The sequence below is a fragment of the Cottoperca gobio genome, chromosome 3, assembly GCF_900634415.1.
Source record: "Cottoperca gobio chromosome 3, fCotGob3.1, whole genome shotgun sequence".
NCBI classification, from domain to species: Eukaryota; Metazoa; Chordata; class Actinopteri; order Perciformes; family Bovichtidae; genus Cottoperca; species Cottoperca gobio.
This window is the reverse complement of record NC_041357.1, coordinates 10,517,621-10,534,332: the sequence shown is the minus strand read 5'-3', so window position 1 is coordinate 10,534,332 and position 16,712 is coordinate 10,517,621. Positions and strand designations below refer to the sequence as shown.

The following is a 16,712-nucleotide window of genomic DNA, read 5'->3' as shown; positions in this document are numbered from 1 at the left end:
ACGGCTCTGTAATAATTCCTACAGGGGGATGGGGACACGGATCCCCTGAATGCTGTAAGAAGGCAAATCCCCGCCCCTCAATATTGTGCAGTGTGTGAACAGCTGTATGCAGCAGGTTCAGCTGCTTGTTCACTTGCCTTTACAAAAGTGGCTCTGTTGGCTGTTAGACCAAGGTACAATAACTATTCTTCTACATTCACTGGTTATTTCATAACACACTTTTTGAGTCAAGTACCTCGATTCTTTCAGCCATGGGATCCCCTGGATCCGCCTGAAAACGATATTTTAATTTCGAGAAGACGCGCTCGACTCCATTGTACATTCAGTTACCAGTTTATTAGGCACACCGAGTTAATGCCGTCTAATACAATAGTCCTGCAATAAATCCTCCCTTCATGAAGGTTATAATCTTCAGAAGATACAGAAGTTTTGATTCAACCCTATGGTCATTTTGTATGATGTATAAATTATACATGATATATATATATATATATATATATATATATATGATATAAAACAGAGAAAACTAGGAAATCTCCATATTTGAGGCTGAAAACAGCATTTTCTGCCATTTGTGCATGAACACGTACACACAAGCACATGAGTAATGCACATGTGTGTGCATCTGGTAAATTGTCCTTGTGTTTATACCGTCTGTACAGCATGAGATATAAACACATGACATTTGGGTGATTCTACCTATTAATTGGTTGTGATTCATTAATTGATTTAGTCAAAAATAACATTTTGAAAAGATATTTTTTTGAATGACATCTTGTATTAATTGCAAAACAACAACCATCAAATACCATCCTGTTAAAGTAAATAAAGCCAAACATGTCTTGAAAACATGAAACTGCCAGTTTGTGTTAAAGACTGAAAATACTGAGGAAGACACTACATTGGTTCAGCCTTCAGTTCTTTAGTTGTGTGTGGTTCATAACTCTGTGGGAAGTGGGAACAGCATACCATTGGATACAAAAGAAATATTTTTGCATCTTTTTCATGAACGCAGACCAAGGGCATGTTGTGGAGGAAAAAATGAAATTCATTGAAGACTTCGACCCTGAATTAATGGCACAGCTGTTTGTCTGGACTGCATTGTTTAGCACAGGTGATCCTGGTATTGTACCCAGCTGCACATCAGCTGGGATAGATTTCACGTCAGATCCTTTGTTAGGGCTACTGACCACCTATAATTGAGGTCTTCGTACATTCCATTGTACATTCTAATCATTCACAAGGTTTTAACTCTCCGGGCATCTTTTGTTGTTAGCTACCAGTAACAAGCCTTTTTTGAATTACACTTGAACCATCCAAAGGTTGTCCTTTGGAATTCATAGCCAAGCATTACACCTACATCACCTTTTATTATATATATTTGAGTGGTTAGTGCTCAGGGAAAAAAACCTGTTACGCTATTGTTTCAAACGATGACGAAAGATGTTTTTCAGAGATTAATGAATGACAGACGTCTTTCAAATGCATGCTGTGGCTTTTAAAAGGCTGCTAACGACAGCGTTTACACAACAGAGCCGTCTCAATGGACAGCAACAACAGAACTAGAGTGAAGATAAACGCTGTTAACACAATACATATATTGATACCAAAGGACCAACCGCTGCCGTTCTCGGTGTTTTTCTTACATGATCTAAGCTTTGTGTGTAAACCTGACTGTATAATGTATGATTCTCATATCTGTGAAATCCAAAACCAATAACTCCACTTTCTCTGATCCCTCAAATATTTTGTGTGTCATGCCTCTGAGCACTTCGGTTCATTCCATAGTGAGCCAATTAAACTGCAGAAAAGAATGGAATCAGGCTGGATACATAGATTGCTGGCAGCAGCTTAATGATTAGAGGAGTAGTCTATGACTGAGAGCTGAATCCCAAGAAAGGCAGAGAAAATAAAATGTGGGGAAGGTGAACATGAAATGTCCCCTCCCCATTATACCCCCCGATAACTACTGTAGAGGTATTCTTGAGCCAGCGCTAAAGTAACTGCTTCAGTGGAGCTGTTCAATAGAAGACCATGTGATCTGTCAAGCAGCAGGAAGTGGAACTTTATGAATGTGAAACGCGGCGTTGTCTGATTAGCAACTAGAGGTGGAAAAACAAGGGCAGCTGGGGGGCAAGGAGACAAGAAACTCATTCAAATAGCAGGTAACATATCCATCTCCCTCAGTCTGAATGGCATATGCCTGATATTTAAACACTGTACTGTAGATATTGCAATCGATACATTTGCAGAGGATTTTTATAATGTCAAGGATTTGTGGCGGAGAAAATGTCTCAATGCATATGTGTTTATCAGGAGTATATTTGAGATTCAAATGTAATATGTCAACAGAGTTTGTTTGCAATGCCGAAACTCTCCAGGATCACGTAGCAATGTTCAAATAATCAGATTGAATGACCTTTCTTGGTCAAATATGTATATTTATAATAGATTTTAACTTAACTTGCTCTCAGAAAACGTTTTATTGTAGTCCATTCATGTCATTGTGTTTCTTCGTATTAAAAGGCAACGTGTTCTTCTTGATCCTGTGTAGAAACTATCTACTGTCGTTAACTGATAACGTCCATGTAAGATTCTTCTCTTAACACTGCCTGGAAATATAATTCAGTATCACTCTGTAATTAGACTGCAACGATCAGTTTCCTAATTCCTGACAATAACTCTTTAATACATGATTCAGCACTGATGCAAAATGTCCAATACTTACGTGTAGACTTTCCATTTATGTATTAGTATCTGTAATGGTAATGCTGTTGTGAATGTGGTCATACAAAAAAAAATCTTTTAATTGAGTGTACTGAATTATTATTATTATTATTATTATTATTATTATTATTATATTATTATTATTATTATTATTATTATTATTATCGTAGATCTACATTGAAGTTAAATTTGAATTTGAATCAAAACGTTCCCGGACTCAGATTTTCAGTTAATAACACTTAAGGTTAAGATTTAATAGTAATTGGAGCTGCAATAATTACGACAAGTAATCCTAATTTCTTTAAGCAAAAATGCCAAATATTCTCTGGTTCCAGCTTCTCCAATATGAGGATTTGCAGATTTCTTAATTTAATATCATTGTAAACTCAGTATATTTGGGTTTTGGACTGTTGTTGTCCAACAAAACAAGAAATGTTGTGGCTTCACTGAGAACTCTGGGAAAATGTGAAAGGCATTTCTCACTATGTTCAAGCGATTAATTGATGATAATCAGCGGATTAATCGTAATGAAAACAACACTGGTTGCTGCTCTAATAGTAATCACCCTCACTGTTATGACTGTGTCAACTTATATCAACGTCACCCGTCTTCTGGGCCCATCACAAAATGAATGTCTAAACTGAACTGGTATCAGAAAGTGCAAATAAAAAAGGCAAGACCTTATTTAAAGCTGGAGTGTGGGACATTAACATATCAATGAATGTCCTTTATATTCAAGCCCTTGCCAAACGAGTTCACACAATGCTCATTAAGCCTATCGGCGCAAGGGAAAGCACTTTGTATTTCGCAGTGTACCGGGAAAAGAATCCTAAGAAGCGGCCAAGAAAAGTTTCCGGATGATCTAGATTTAAAAAAAAAGAAAAAGGAACTCGCTGTTGAGAGGATTAAAGTAGAAAAAAGTTGACATGAGAGCCCTCCGAGAGATCCGATGAGCACACCTGCAGGCGTATGTACGTACGTCATAAGCATGCGTTACCAGTGTTTGTGTAATTACTCTCACTGCCAGAGGGGGGAGACAAAGGTTCCACACTGCAGCTTTAAATCAGGCTGCACTGACACAGATGTCACCCTCAAACTGAATGAAATCATATAAAGCGTGGAAGATAAATACACTTGGACTTAAATCTAAATGCCGTGACTGACATAAGCATTAAAGAAAATGTGAAAGACCCGGAACGTCAGTCTGCATACATGAGCAAACAACTGATGCATTCTCCATCAGCTTCAAATGCTCAGCTGCTCGGAAACAACAAAAGAGGCATTTTATATGTGGCGCCGCTGTGACGAGGGATGGGGCTTGGCTTCTGTTTATTATGGTCATACATCTTACACTTCACAGTGAAACAAAAAGCCAAGCCTTCCACTAATCACTCATCACTGAAAGAAGAATATGAGCATCATGTTTACAGGGACCTGAGCGATTAGGTGCCTACCAATTACAGACGTAACCGTAAAAACCCAACGCTAATATCTACACTGACAGCCGCAGTACTGAGTGACATAAAGAGCTGGTTCATGCAGCAATAAAGATTCACATCAAAACGATATCTTCCTTAAATCAACAGCTATATTAAATGTAAGGTGCACAGAGAAGACAGCAACAGAATGAGTAGGCACAAGCATTTGTGCAGTAACTGGAAAAGTCTCTTGGGATACTAAAACCCATTAGACACTTTTATAGCTGCACTAATCAATATTTTCATATTAACAATGGATCAAATGACTTTGTTTAAGCTGTTGCTTGTAGTGATAAGCTCACAGAGAATTGCTACCCGACTCTGCAGCTCCCCTCAGCATGTTTTAGCATCTTCCAGCTCTTTGTTTTGGTTTTCCAGCGATAAAACTCAGCTCTAAACCTTGTTCCCTCGGGCACCAGTTTTCAGCTAAAAAGAATTAAACAAAAATAAAAGAAGCTCTTAAAACCCACTCTACGCTACCTGCCCAGCAGCAACCTGCAGCGGATAAAGTTTGTGACTACGTGTGTGAACATCTGGCAAGCTAAAGAGCCAAACACGTTCTCAGATAATGAAGACTAAGCAGAGATAAAAGGGCAGTTGTTAATGATGTTAATGTTGCTCTGCGTCTGTTGGATGTGTAAATTAGCAACACAATCACCATAACAATTTATAAAAAAAGGTAGTAATATGTTGTAGCTTTCAGCTCGTCTCATTGCCCACAAAAACAACTTTTATTTATTTATTTGTAATATGTTTTATTATTAAAAGGAGCAAAAGGGAGCATTTTTGATATTTCCCAAGTCACCTGGAAGAGTTTGTGATTGTCCGTGTTTGATTGACAGCAGATGGCAGGCTGCCAGAGCAAGGAGAGACAGTAAACAAACGTGCCCTGTAGCCCACATGTCATGGGTACACAGCGTGTTGTTAGTGGTATTGACGAATACGGAACACACCAGCATCTAAAGGAAGTGACGTTTGCAGTGATGTTTACTGTCTGTTTAATGTGCTGAGCAGCTCGTTAGATATCTTTAGGTAAGCAGTGCACTTTAAGAATGTTTCTGTGGTCGCTGGTTCAACAAGCCATGAATCTCAAGCGCCTTGAGATTACTTTTAGCTTTGAAAGGCGCTTTATAAATACAACTTATTATTATTATTATTATTATTATTATTATTATTATTATTATTATTAGGTAGACGATAAGATCCGTCTGTGTTTTTATTGATAGATAAGGATTAATATTAAGGATCATCATCATGGAAGCAAAACATATTAAACATACATTTCTCCCTATTGATTTCTGTTTTTCTCAAAAGGACAAGTTACTTACAGTGCAGATGTGTAATGTGTAGCCGTAGACAAAAAAGGGCAATTTAATTAGAATAAATGTAACATACGTTTACTGTACTTCAGAGTTAAGAACTACACACTTGAGTTACCAGTTTATCAGGTACACCCAGCAGAAGACAGTGCAGTAAAATACAACAGCTGTGCGGTACATCGTATAGTCATGAACGTTCAGTTTTTGTCAAAACTGTTGCAAAGAGGTGTTGATTACATTTTATGCTGATCGTGGCAGCTGCAGTTCAAGTACAGTGCTGCTGAATTATACTGAGAAGTATTTCTAATATATTGTTCACCCCATTTATATCAATACGGGTTAGACGTAATACTATAAACACCACTCACTATAATGCAATGCAAACCACTGCCTCAATAATCTCTCTAAACGATTCTCAACCAGAACTGAATGTTGAAACCTTCATAAAAAAGGTAGCATTTCATGCAGGATTGTTGTATTAGTTTGTATTTGTTTTACTTAGTTTTACATAATAAACTGGCAACAGAGTGTGCGTCCAATAATGTTAATGAACTTAAAAGTTATATAAGCAGCAGCATAACTGTGGTGCACTTGGATAAACCATGTGTGTGCAACTTTGATGCAGTCCAGTGGCATTTTGTTCTCGTCAATCATTTTTCCAACCGATATAATACCTAATAAAAGCTAAATTATTTTGCTATTGAATTCATCTGATTAAATTAAACGAAGTCAGTTATCCAGTATAAAACAGTTGCTACAGAAAATGATGCCCTGCCAGTACAACGGAATACATTATCCACCGGGGGAACAAATAGGATTATTAATATTGTCTATTTTCTATTACCACACAGGTTAAGGGTTGTGTGCAGTTCATCTGAAGTGCCTTCATCCATCGGTGTTAAATGCAGCAACGTGATCGCTGTCTTAGCTTATGATAAAGTGAAGGCACGTTTCTTAATTGAGGAGAATGAAGATTTTTGTCTTAAGGCTTTCAGGTTCAGGTTAATGGCAGGTCAGATACGTTTCACTGCATACGTAAAAGCAATTATACTCACTGTTCCTTCATACATATCAATTCTCTTTATTGCAAAATCAGATAATACATCATACATGAACATCTGTTCATTTGTGATTCCTCCTTTAGTCGCATCAAACATCCTTGTTTTTACACCGAGCAAATATTCAGTTTCTCATATGCCACATTAGAGGATGATGCTTTTCAATGATAAAATATGGTGTTCCTGGAAGCGCGATAGCAAAGTAATCTATGACATACACTTTCCGTGTTTGAAGAGTAAACACTGCTGTCATTTCAAATGCCTTCCCAGAGCAAAAGCACAGTACCTGAAATATGGCCTTGAATATAAAGCGTGTGGCTACTCCTCACCCCCGCGCTGATCGTGGTCCTTTTAATTTCTTTCTCATTTGTGGGAGCCACCCAAGGTTCTGTTTATTGTAGTCCACTTCATTACTGTCATGGGGCCAATGTGGTTGCTACGGTGTGAACATTATGCCATGTCCTTTGAATTTCAATTACCATTCACATTTAATTTGTGCTGGGGACATTACCTGTCTGTGCAAATATCATTTCCTCTCATCTTCAGATGACCATTGAAAGTCATGTGTATAATAATGCTATAGTGATGGCGTGAAATCGTTTCTTCACAATCTAGATGTTTTGTCACAGATCACTGCTGCACATTAAAAGTGCCTATGCATGGAAATTACAAGAGCACTAATCTCGTAAGGTGCCCCATCACTCCACTTACACGCTTTCACCACTTTCAACCAAATTGCTGCCCCTGCAAAATGCATGAATGTTTACAGCTGGGTGTCAGTGCAAACATGCCAGGCTTCTCAATGTCTTTCAGTATAAATAAAGCACCAGTTCATTTAGATATTTATGGAGCTCTCACTCAATGACAATAGAGGCAAATGGAAACACAGCCAAGCCCCATTTAAAGAGAGAAAATATTGGTAAGCTCTGCACCCGATACTTGTGGTAGGTTAGCCTCATGTGTTCGCTGTAGCGCTAAACAATGCCCAGGGAGCGGAGGCAGATTATTTCCATTTGGTCATTATCCCCGCTAACCATTTGCAGTCCATCAGTGCATAGATTGGCTATCTCCCGCTGGTCAATAGTCGGGTGTGATTCCATTTCTGCTCCAAACCTGACCTCTGGTCAACTCTCAGTTTCCCGATGTGCGAGACGATATTTGTGTGTTTTATCTCGGCATTGTTTAGTGCAAAGCAAAACAAAATTCAGCCTGCGAGTGCCCATTCAATGAGACGTCATGTGGCATTTCTCTCCACTGCTGTACATCTTGTTTGAAGTTACTCATTGTCACTTGTAAGGACGTATTGATCGGATGTAAATTATGATCTGTGGAATGTTTTAAACTCAGCAAAAGTGACAGATTGAGATAAAGAACGCATTCAGATACACGAGCACAATGAGTCGTTCTATCCTTGAAAACAGTCGACAAACACATTTTTTAAATACAGAAAAAAGAGTTTCCGGACACATTACGTGATAACGAATGTAAATGATGACATAATATTTAGTTTGATTACTGAAAGTGCCATGACTGATATAAGGATAACATGCTGATAATACAAGGACAACGCCAAGGTAAACAAAATCACAGTTCTCATAAACTATCTTCCTTTTCATGTCTGATCCTATGTAACATTAAAGAGAGACTCAATTGTATTGACAATATGCTGATATCCACAGGCAGACGTTAAGATATGAAGCAACACAGCTGCGTGTCTACACGCTACGTATAATCCAAGGCTCTCTGTAGTCCTTTTAATTGCCGTCCAAAATACTCTTAAATATTTGATGTTGTGGAGATCCCACCAGATACCACAGTTTCCAAGAAGAGTCTGCGAAGGTAAGAGACATCAAAGATAGTGTCAAGAAAATGTGTCAAATATGTTACAAGGAATACTCTGAAAGGGAATATTTGAAAATGTAAAAGAGGTGGAGCTGTTTGATCTGGATAGAGAAGAGAAAATAAGCCTTACTGTAGTCGCCCCCCAGCCCTGACCCAGAGGTGGACAGTCATATCTAAGTGTCAATGCAGCCTTGTGTTCTGGCTGAGTACCAATTGATTTCTGCACTGACACACAGCCCTGCACCCCCATTATGTGACCGGGGTAATCCACTCAATTCATTAAAACCAAATCCTCCTTAATCACCTCTCATATGAGCGACAACCAAAACTTTTTACAGTGATAATAAAAAAATGTATTGTACAATGTTCAAAATTGGGAATTATTGTACGATGTGTATGTTTTTATATCTTTGTTTCAGCATGCATAATAACACTGAGTGAGCCCACTTGTATTTGAAGGATATAAAAGCAGAAGCGTGTACCAAAGGCTTAACAAAATGCTGCTATCATGCATAAAAAATTAAATGGTTCCTATTTCATTAATTCTCGTTCCTCAAGGCGACTCTATCAGGTCACACAAAGGAGGTTGCAGTTAACATAAGAAATGGATTTTCTCACGCACCACTGATGTGATGATAGTGAATCAAGCAAAGAGAGGCAGAGCAATACGTAGACTTGCCAGCTCCAGTCACAATTCATTTTCCTGCTGCAGATACACCTTGCAGTCAGTCTCTTCAATGTTACACTATTACAACACAAAAATGAGGATGTCACAAATGATAAGCCCTGTGTGGGCCTTTGACCTCCAGAATAACAACACAAGTATAACAACAGGAGCTTGAAGAGCCAATCAACTCCGAAAAAGGTTTCGAGTTGATTAAAAACAGCGTTCCCTGGCTTTGCTTGTGGTTTTTGATAACCAGAACAAAAAAGAGGAAACAATGGAAAGCTGAATATTTTGAGTTTGGAATAAGGTACGTACATCAAAAAAGAAAAAAAGTTTACAATTATGTACTGCTTTTAATAAAATGTCAGCAATAATAAAACTAATTTCAAGAGCTTCATGTTAAATGCATCACTGCCTCAGCAGAACCACTCTAGGCCGGCGCTAGATCAAAAGACAACATAGCAGGACAATGCACAAGATAATTACTGATGGCTTTTAAAAACATAGTTCATTTGTATATCTGACAAAATACATGTCAACCACAGCCCGAGGGAGTGGAACAATCATGAAGCAGAGAGGTGTCACGGATCAACTACTTTTCTGTTCAGTAGTGACCTTTTATTGAATCCATTCCTGCATGCTTGCAGTGATGACAGATCAGGGAAATCATATTGAGCCGTCATGATAGATGCCACTTTATGGCTACTGGCATTCCATTGTGCCATTAAGACTCATTGTAGGTTCATGTCTCACACAGATGCCTGTCTGGTACAAAGAGATCAACATGACATCTTGCTAATGGTAAAACATTTAAGAAAAAGGAGGACGCTCTGGAAGAAGCTAGTAGAGGGCGTTGAGTGAAGATTTTGTTTGTCAAACCATTCAGTATAATGTTATTCGATACCCCAAACACCCCAAATGACAGCCTCAATAATGACTCTAGAGTTCAATCAACAGATGAAGTGATCTAAAAAGACCCCGCCTGTAACAATTCTTGTTTCACTAACTTTTAATCCGAGCCTATTTATTATTCAAATTCCCCCAAATTGTTGTAATTTCTTCCTACCTAATTAAGCATTTCGACTGGCCGCAGCTTGTGCTTCCTGTAGGCAAATCCGTCAGAGAATCTGTTTGGGAACTGGAGCATGTTTTGTTTTATTTTCCTATTTCTTATTTTAGGTCACATTTGAAATCAGTGTTGCTTGGGAAAAACCTTCTGCCTTTAACAAAACACAGCCTTCTGAGTGGAGCTGTGAAACAAATGAATAAAACACTGATTATATCTGTGTGTTCTGGTAATTACCTTTCATGACATTCCCCCTCAAGAGGTAGCATACAATCTGTGCTGCCCTGACAAATTACCAGCGTAATGCCTCCCTCTCCAATTAGCATCCAAAAGATCACCTCGAAGGCTGATGATGGTACATACTATTTAAAAATAAACCTGGAGATACAAACTGTGTTTTAATAAATCAAACATAAACAGGTTATGAGGTCCTATCATATCAAATGTGTCTGTGTGCACTATCAAAACAGTGATACAAACAGATTGACTGTTTCCAAAACTGTTCCCTGAAGGTTATTTATGGTTTGACTCACGTGTGCATTAAAATTGTAGGTGGGTTAAAGGGTGTGTTAGTTGCTAATTTACTGTCTACTAAATGCAAAAGGTTATTCCATCAATACAGTCCATAGTTATGCGACTCGTACATCATCATTGTATTAATCTGGTATTGACTAAAAAGGTAAGATGTAGGCAATAACCTTGACTGCTTACTTTACAAATCACTATCTCCTGTAACTGTAACTCCTGAGGCAAAATAAATAACTTGTATAGTAGCCAAGCATGTGTTCTGCCCACACACACCATTAAAATGTGGATATTTCTCTATTCAGTTAACATAAACAACAGAGTTCAAAGCCATCATTCTCCATGTGCATGCATTACTCAGCAACTGCATTCAACTTATTCATCAAGAAAAAGATGACAGCAGTATTAAAATGTTTTTGGCCACTGAGGAGAAAAGGGAAAGGCAAGTTTTATAATGCATTCCTTCCTGCGTGTGATGTCTCGACGGTATAGTCAAAGCCTTGAATTTGCTCTAACGGCACTCATTAAAGGCAGCGGTGTCAGGCACTGGCAAAGAAGAAGGATAATTTCATCAATGATTTAATTAATCATCAAAACTCCCAGTCTCCACACATTTCCCTCTTATTCATTCTTCTTGCCCATTACTCTTCCTTCAGCTTCTTCCAAAGCCTTACATCACACACACACATATGCGCACATACACACACACACACACCTGCTCTTTTTCAAGACACTGCAACACAAGTAGCTTTGTCCTTTTTCTCAGTTCCCCTGACTTCAACTTGCTTCTTCCCAGACCAGCAGGCACCAAAAGTCCCAAAAAGCAATGTCACCGCTATTCAGGAGGCATTGCATTCAGCGCATTAGCACCACAAAAGGACAACTGTCTCTCAGCCTGCCCAGAACTGACAAAGATAATAGCCTAGTTCAACAGAAAAGCTCTTCCTTCCTCCTTTCAAGTCTTTCAGTCTCCAACATGCTTAGCACACAGAGAGCCTCTGCCCGGACGAATCAAGCCATTCAGCATTTGGCAGGACTGAGCAGATCTTTAGATTAGTAATCTAAAGATTGCCCGTTGCACGCTTTGAACCTATACCCCCCTTTTGTTCTAGAGTCTCTAGCCGGCTGAAACTGAACAAAAATTAAAAGAACCCTGTCCTGTTATTTATCTCTTACCTGGTGTTGAGGCTCAAAGCTGGACAGAGAAGCAGTAAGCCAATAGCTTGGATGAATTTCATAGCTGTCTCACACTCCCGTTCCTTCTCCCTTCTCAGATGCTTTTTTTTGCCTTTTCCCCGTGTCTCTCTCCCCGACTCTCTAGCTCTCCCACTGGCTGCCTGGGTTTTTTTAGCGCACTCTCATACACACACACGCGCACCGAGACACACAAGCAGCGAGGCAGACAGATGCAACACAGTGGCTCGGCGAGAGGGAGGATCTCTGGCTTTAAATAACACAGGGACACGGACTGACTCGCTAATGGAAAGGAGCGGGTGGGGCTGAAATCAAGAGAGGGAGATGTGGGAGTGATATGATGTCAGCGCCCGTGCAGCTTCAGCTATCGGTGAGAGGCATTCTTGCCATTGTTTGGTGCCGGTTGTTCCTCCAACAATACACCTCTCCATGTATTTCATTCTGCCTGTTTACTACCTGCAGTCTGATAGGTGGAGATACAGCAACACATGCAGCTGAGAGAGTGGGCAGCTCGGGTCATCACCACGAGGAAACACTCAAGGGCTTAACAGTTAACAGCAAAGTCGCAGTTTAGTAAACGCAAGACACTAATAGATTTAAAGTGTAATTAGTAAATGGTAAGATCTGTATTTCAAACAGAAGGCAATGTTAGGTTGTTAGAAAATGAACAATTAGCTTTAATTACCCAAACTAATTTAGATAATAAAGTTTGATGCCACATATTATATGATTTTGCTTGTTTCTTTATTAACCTGTCACTGCTAACTACTGCAGATTAACATGTTTTTCATTCGCTTAATGAGGTGTCCAATAACATAGAAGTAAACTAAAGACGTTTTTTTTATTGAGCTACAACTTGCTAAACTTCAATAGTTTTCTGAAGTAAAAATCAATTAAATTAAATAAAATTCTAAAAGAAAGTTAGATCTTAGAAAGTTAATAAATAAAGAAGTAGGAATATATAACTCCATTGATATCTACAAACATGAAAAATATGTAAGAACACGATTTTATTTTTTAATAAGGATCTAAAATTCAATCCCAACAAAGTAAATTTGGGCAATCTGGATAAAATCCTGTATAAAATATATATAAAATGATCTGCAGTATCATATCACAGAGAATTGATACTAAGATCTGCCATTACACAATGCTCATGTATTGCTGGCATTGGACAAAGTGGCACTAACACACCCAGAAATAGCTGGCACGGTATACATTATTTGCTGTAATATTTTGTAAAAAAAAGAAACCTTGCAAGCAAAAAATCACACTCCAAACAAAATGCCCCAGAAGTGTGAGCACAGGATGCTGATAACATTCAGAAAATAAAATCAGTTTATTGTTGGATGATGTAGATCTTTTTCTCACCAGTGAAATCCAATGACGGACAAATGGAAATGTGCACTTATGGAATCATCTCAACCCCTAGCATGCCTCACCCTTGGCCTTACTTGCCCTGTGCAGCGCTTTTGAAATTTGAAGTTAACCTTATGAAAGTAAGAACAGCTCAAGAACAAAATGCTGAAGACTGAGAGGATGCTCCAAGTGAGACTCCAAGCCATGTAATACAGGTAGAATATTAAGCAGTCCATACAAAAGGTGGAGGTCACACACCATAGGCATGATAAATGATTTCCATTATAGGTTTAATAGAGTTCGGAGTCTATTGTACCATAGCAGTATCCCATTTTCTGTAACGCAAGATTCCCACCCATTTATTTGGTCTAATTAGAAGTTCATGCATGGAAACCTATGGTGACCAGTTGTAATGAGTCTGATAGACCGTGGCATACCTTGGTTACCGGGGAGAGTGTCCTCGGCGGACCTCTGTAATCTGTCTCAATCATGTAGCACATCATCCAGAAACGTGTAGTCCCAGTGCTCTGAGCCAACCTGTTGAACATCTTATCATAATGAAGAATAATTACCATAAAACGAGCGTGCGTTGTTGATATTATGCAAGATTACATTTGATAAATCCCCATAGCTAAGCCTGGATGTCACATCAATTGATTTGTATATTTTGCTTACGAATGCTTCATTTGAATTTTGGGACTCTTTGGTTTAGTCAGAGTCGAGCACGGTTTAATGCTGAACGCTGCATTGACGAAAACTTGAACATACTAATTCATTATATTTCCAGAACACACAAAATCAATACAGATGTCAAGCAATCCCCACTTAGAATCACAGTATTGCAGCTGAGTATTTAGCATTAACTAAAAAAGTGATTAAAAAAGCTGCTGTGGATCTCCGTAAGGCATTTAAGAAATATTATTATAAGTGCACATTTTTTTTCTTCCTCCAATCATTTGTTAATGCCTGTAAGCAAAGTCAAAGTCATAAACATCCACCAAGTGACGCAACAAAAATCCTGCGCAGGCAATTTTCAACATTTTGGCTAAATGTATAAACTAAATATTTCAGCTTTTTATTCCCACTGTGGTCACTGCGGAAGTAAAGATACAAGTTCAACTTCAGCAGCACAATCAGGCTTCAGGTGGAACAAGATCTGATACTGTAGTATTGGTTTGCAAGTCAGAATGATGTTGCGCTTGTAAATTGCTGATTCACTGGTGTTGGGGGACTTATTTCAGTGTTGAACTGTTAAATTGCTGTATATGTGTTGGAATAAAGTATTAAAGTATCTGTATTTGTATCTGCTCGTGTGATTCCTTCCCTCCGAGGACCACTTTGAGTTTGGACTTTGTTTTATTCTTAAGGTTTGAACTAGGTTAAGGTTCGGGTCAGGCTTATGCAATATTGATCATGTTTTTTTATCGTGTCCTATTTAAGTTTATTATGCGATTTAAAAAGTCATTTGAACTGCAGCTGTTTATGAAATGTGCTGTATAAATATATTGCCTAACTGTCATAGTTCAGTTTGGGTTTAGGTGATATAGAATGGATGATGTCAGTAATGGTTCTCTCAAGAATAAGACTATAAATGTTTGTAGGGCTTTATGAGATGATTTTTTTTTAAAGTAAAAGAGAAAGGCAGAGCTTGCCTACCAGCTGTCAAAATATAGTCGGCACGGCCAACCAGTCTTTGAAGCCATACAGTATATTCTTTAGCTGAATCCAGTATAAAGGGCTGCCTCTAGATGTGTTCTCTCTTTTCTTTTCAAACCCTTTATTTATCCATGAAAGCTTTATGCAGCATACTTTACAGTAGATGCTTTTATTTAGCATCATCCTGCCTCCCATTTAAACATTGTAGGCCAATTCATCAACAGAGCTGACAAATAAAGCCAATACCAAGTAGCTGCGCTACTCAAACTGGGTTGAGTGCCTGGCTAAAGAGCACATGTATTGGTTCTTAAGGGATCTCACAGTGGGACTCAATCACTGTTTAAGTCCACATTTCCCTTGTCTAGAAACTTCTTTCCTTTACCTTCAGGCTACAACAGTCCCAGAAGGCAACTTTCCCACTTGTCTGCAATAACATATTCAAGGACAGAGAAATTGAGTGACAGTCGCCTGAGTAAATCAAGATATCCTGATTCCGAGCTAGCTAAAATAATGGCCTGTCAGCAACGTTGCTGCTTTGACAACTGTTTGTTTTCGGCAAAGATGCTCCTCGTTCCTCTTCTGCTTTTCCTCTTCATGAATATTGAGCTCAAGAAGAGAAGTTAGCAAGTACTGAAATCTCCATAGTCTATTATGTATGTTTACTGAGGGTGTGCACTAGGAGAGAAGAAATCCAACATTTCCTTGCATAAATTCCCATTCTCAACCTCTACAATGCCATTCAACATTTTGTGTGGAAGAGGAAAGAGAAAACCAAGAAAGAGAGAAGTCTGGCAGCAAAGCTGAAGCTTAAGGCACTTCTCTGTCAGTTGGTTCATTCTCTCAGTGCAGGAGCATGGGAATGTGCTTTCACAGAACTGCTGCTGAAATAAAATCTGAACATCGTGTCTGGAACGTTTAGTTTGTCAACATGCATTCAGAACAAATGAACGGAGATACTGGTAAAAAACAACCTTAATGCCAGCAAGCAGGAGTACATTAGCTGTTGTTGGTCAGCAGCAGTTAGCTCGTGATGAACAAGAGGGAGTAGTAAAGCACGCCTGTGTAACATCTGTTTCGATGTAACACAAGCACCACAATGCAATTACAGTATGTCAACTAGCCTTGACTGGGAAGATGTCGCAGTGCGATGTTGCTGCTGAGGAGCAAGAGGAATTAAAAAAAGAAAACGCATGTAAAATTAATATCAAAATGAACTGAATCAGCTAAAAGGAGAAAATGGACGCAAAGTGGGCAATAAATTATGTATTTAACACATGAAGACAAAACGCAAAGAGCACTGGCCTTAAATAACGTGACAGGGACTCTTTCCCAGCCTCCTCAAAACATGTTGAAAGCAACGTTTAAACCCGTGAAAGATGCAAAGGCTGAGATACCAAACCAGCTGATGTAATAGAGCAGCCATTATAATATATCTTTGAATATTTCAGTCAATATTTCAGTCAATTTTGGAGTCGGTTTTGGAATAACATTTAACTGATAATGTGGTTTAACTACAGTTCTTAAGAGTTCAGTACATATTACTTGATGCGAAAATGAGAAATACAGAATGGGATCAGGAGGTTGAATTATGTCATCATTAGAAGTTATTCCAAAAATACAAATGTTGGTGGTATTCACATTGAATCTTGAAATCAAAACCTTTGTAAATTTGTTTCGTAAGCCTTTTGACTGCAAGTTAGAAGTTAGAGGTCTTCATAGGTCCACCCAGGAACCATATGGGTTCGGATCCAGTTTATACATTCAATAAGGGCTAAAAGCCTACCATTCTTTCCATTATCGATTAATCTGCTGATTTATTTA

General features: G+C 38.6%; 1 protein-coding gene across 1 annotated transcript in view; it reads right to left on the bottom strand.

Annotated features, from left to right (window-relative positions):
• Positions 1–12,083, bottom strand: part of luzp2 (leucine zipper protein 2) — a 133,825-nt gene extending 121,742 nt beyond the window's left edge. The window contains exon 1 of the mRNA XM_029428753.1: positions 11,859–12,083. Within this exon, the coding sequence (XP_029284613.1) occupies positions 11,859–11,920 (62 nt within the window). The 5' untranslated portion in view covers positions 11,921–12,083. The remainder of the gene's footprint in view (positions 1–11,858) is intronic.
• Positions 12,084–16,712: the final 4,629 nt, after the last annotated feature.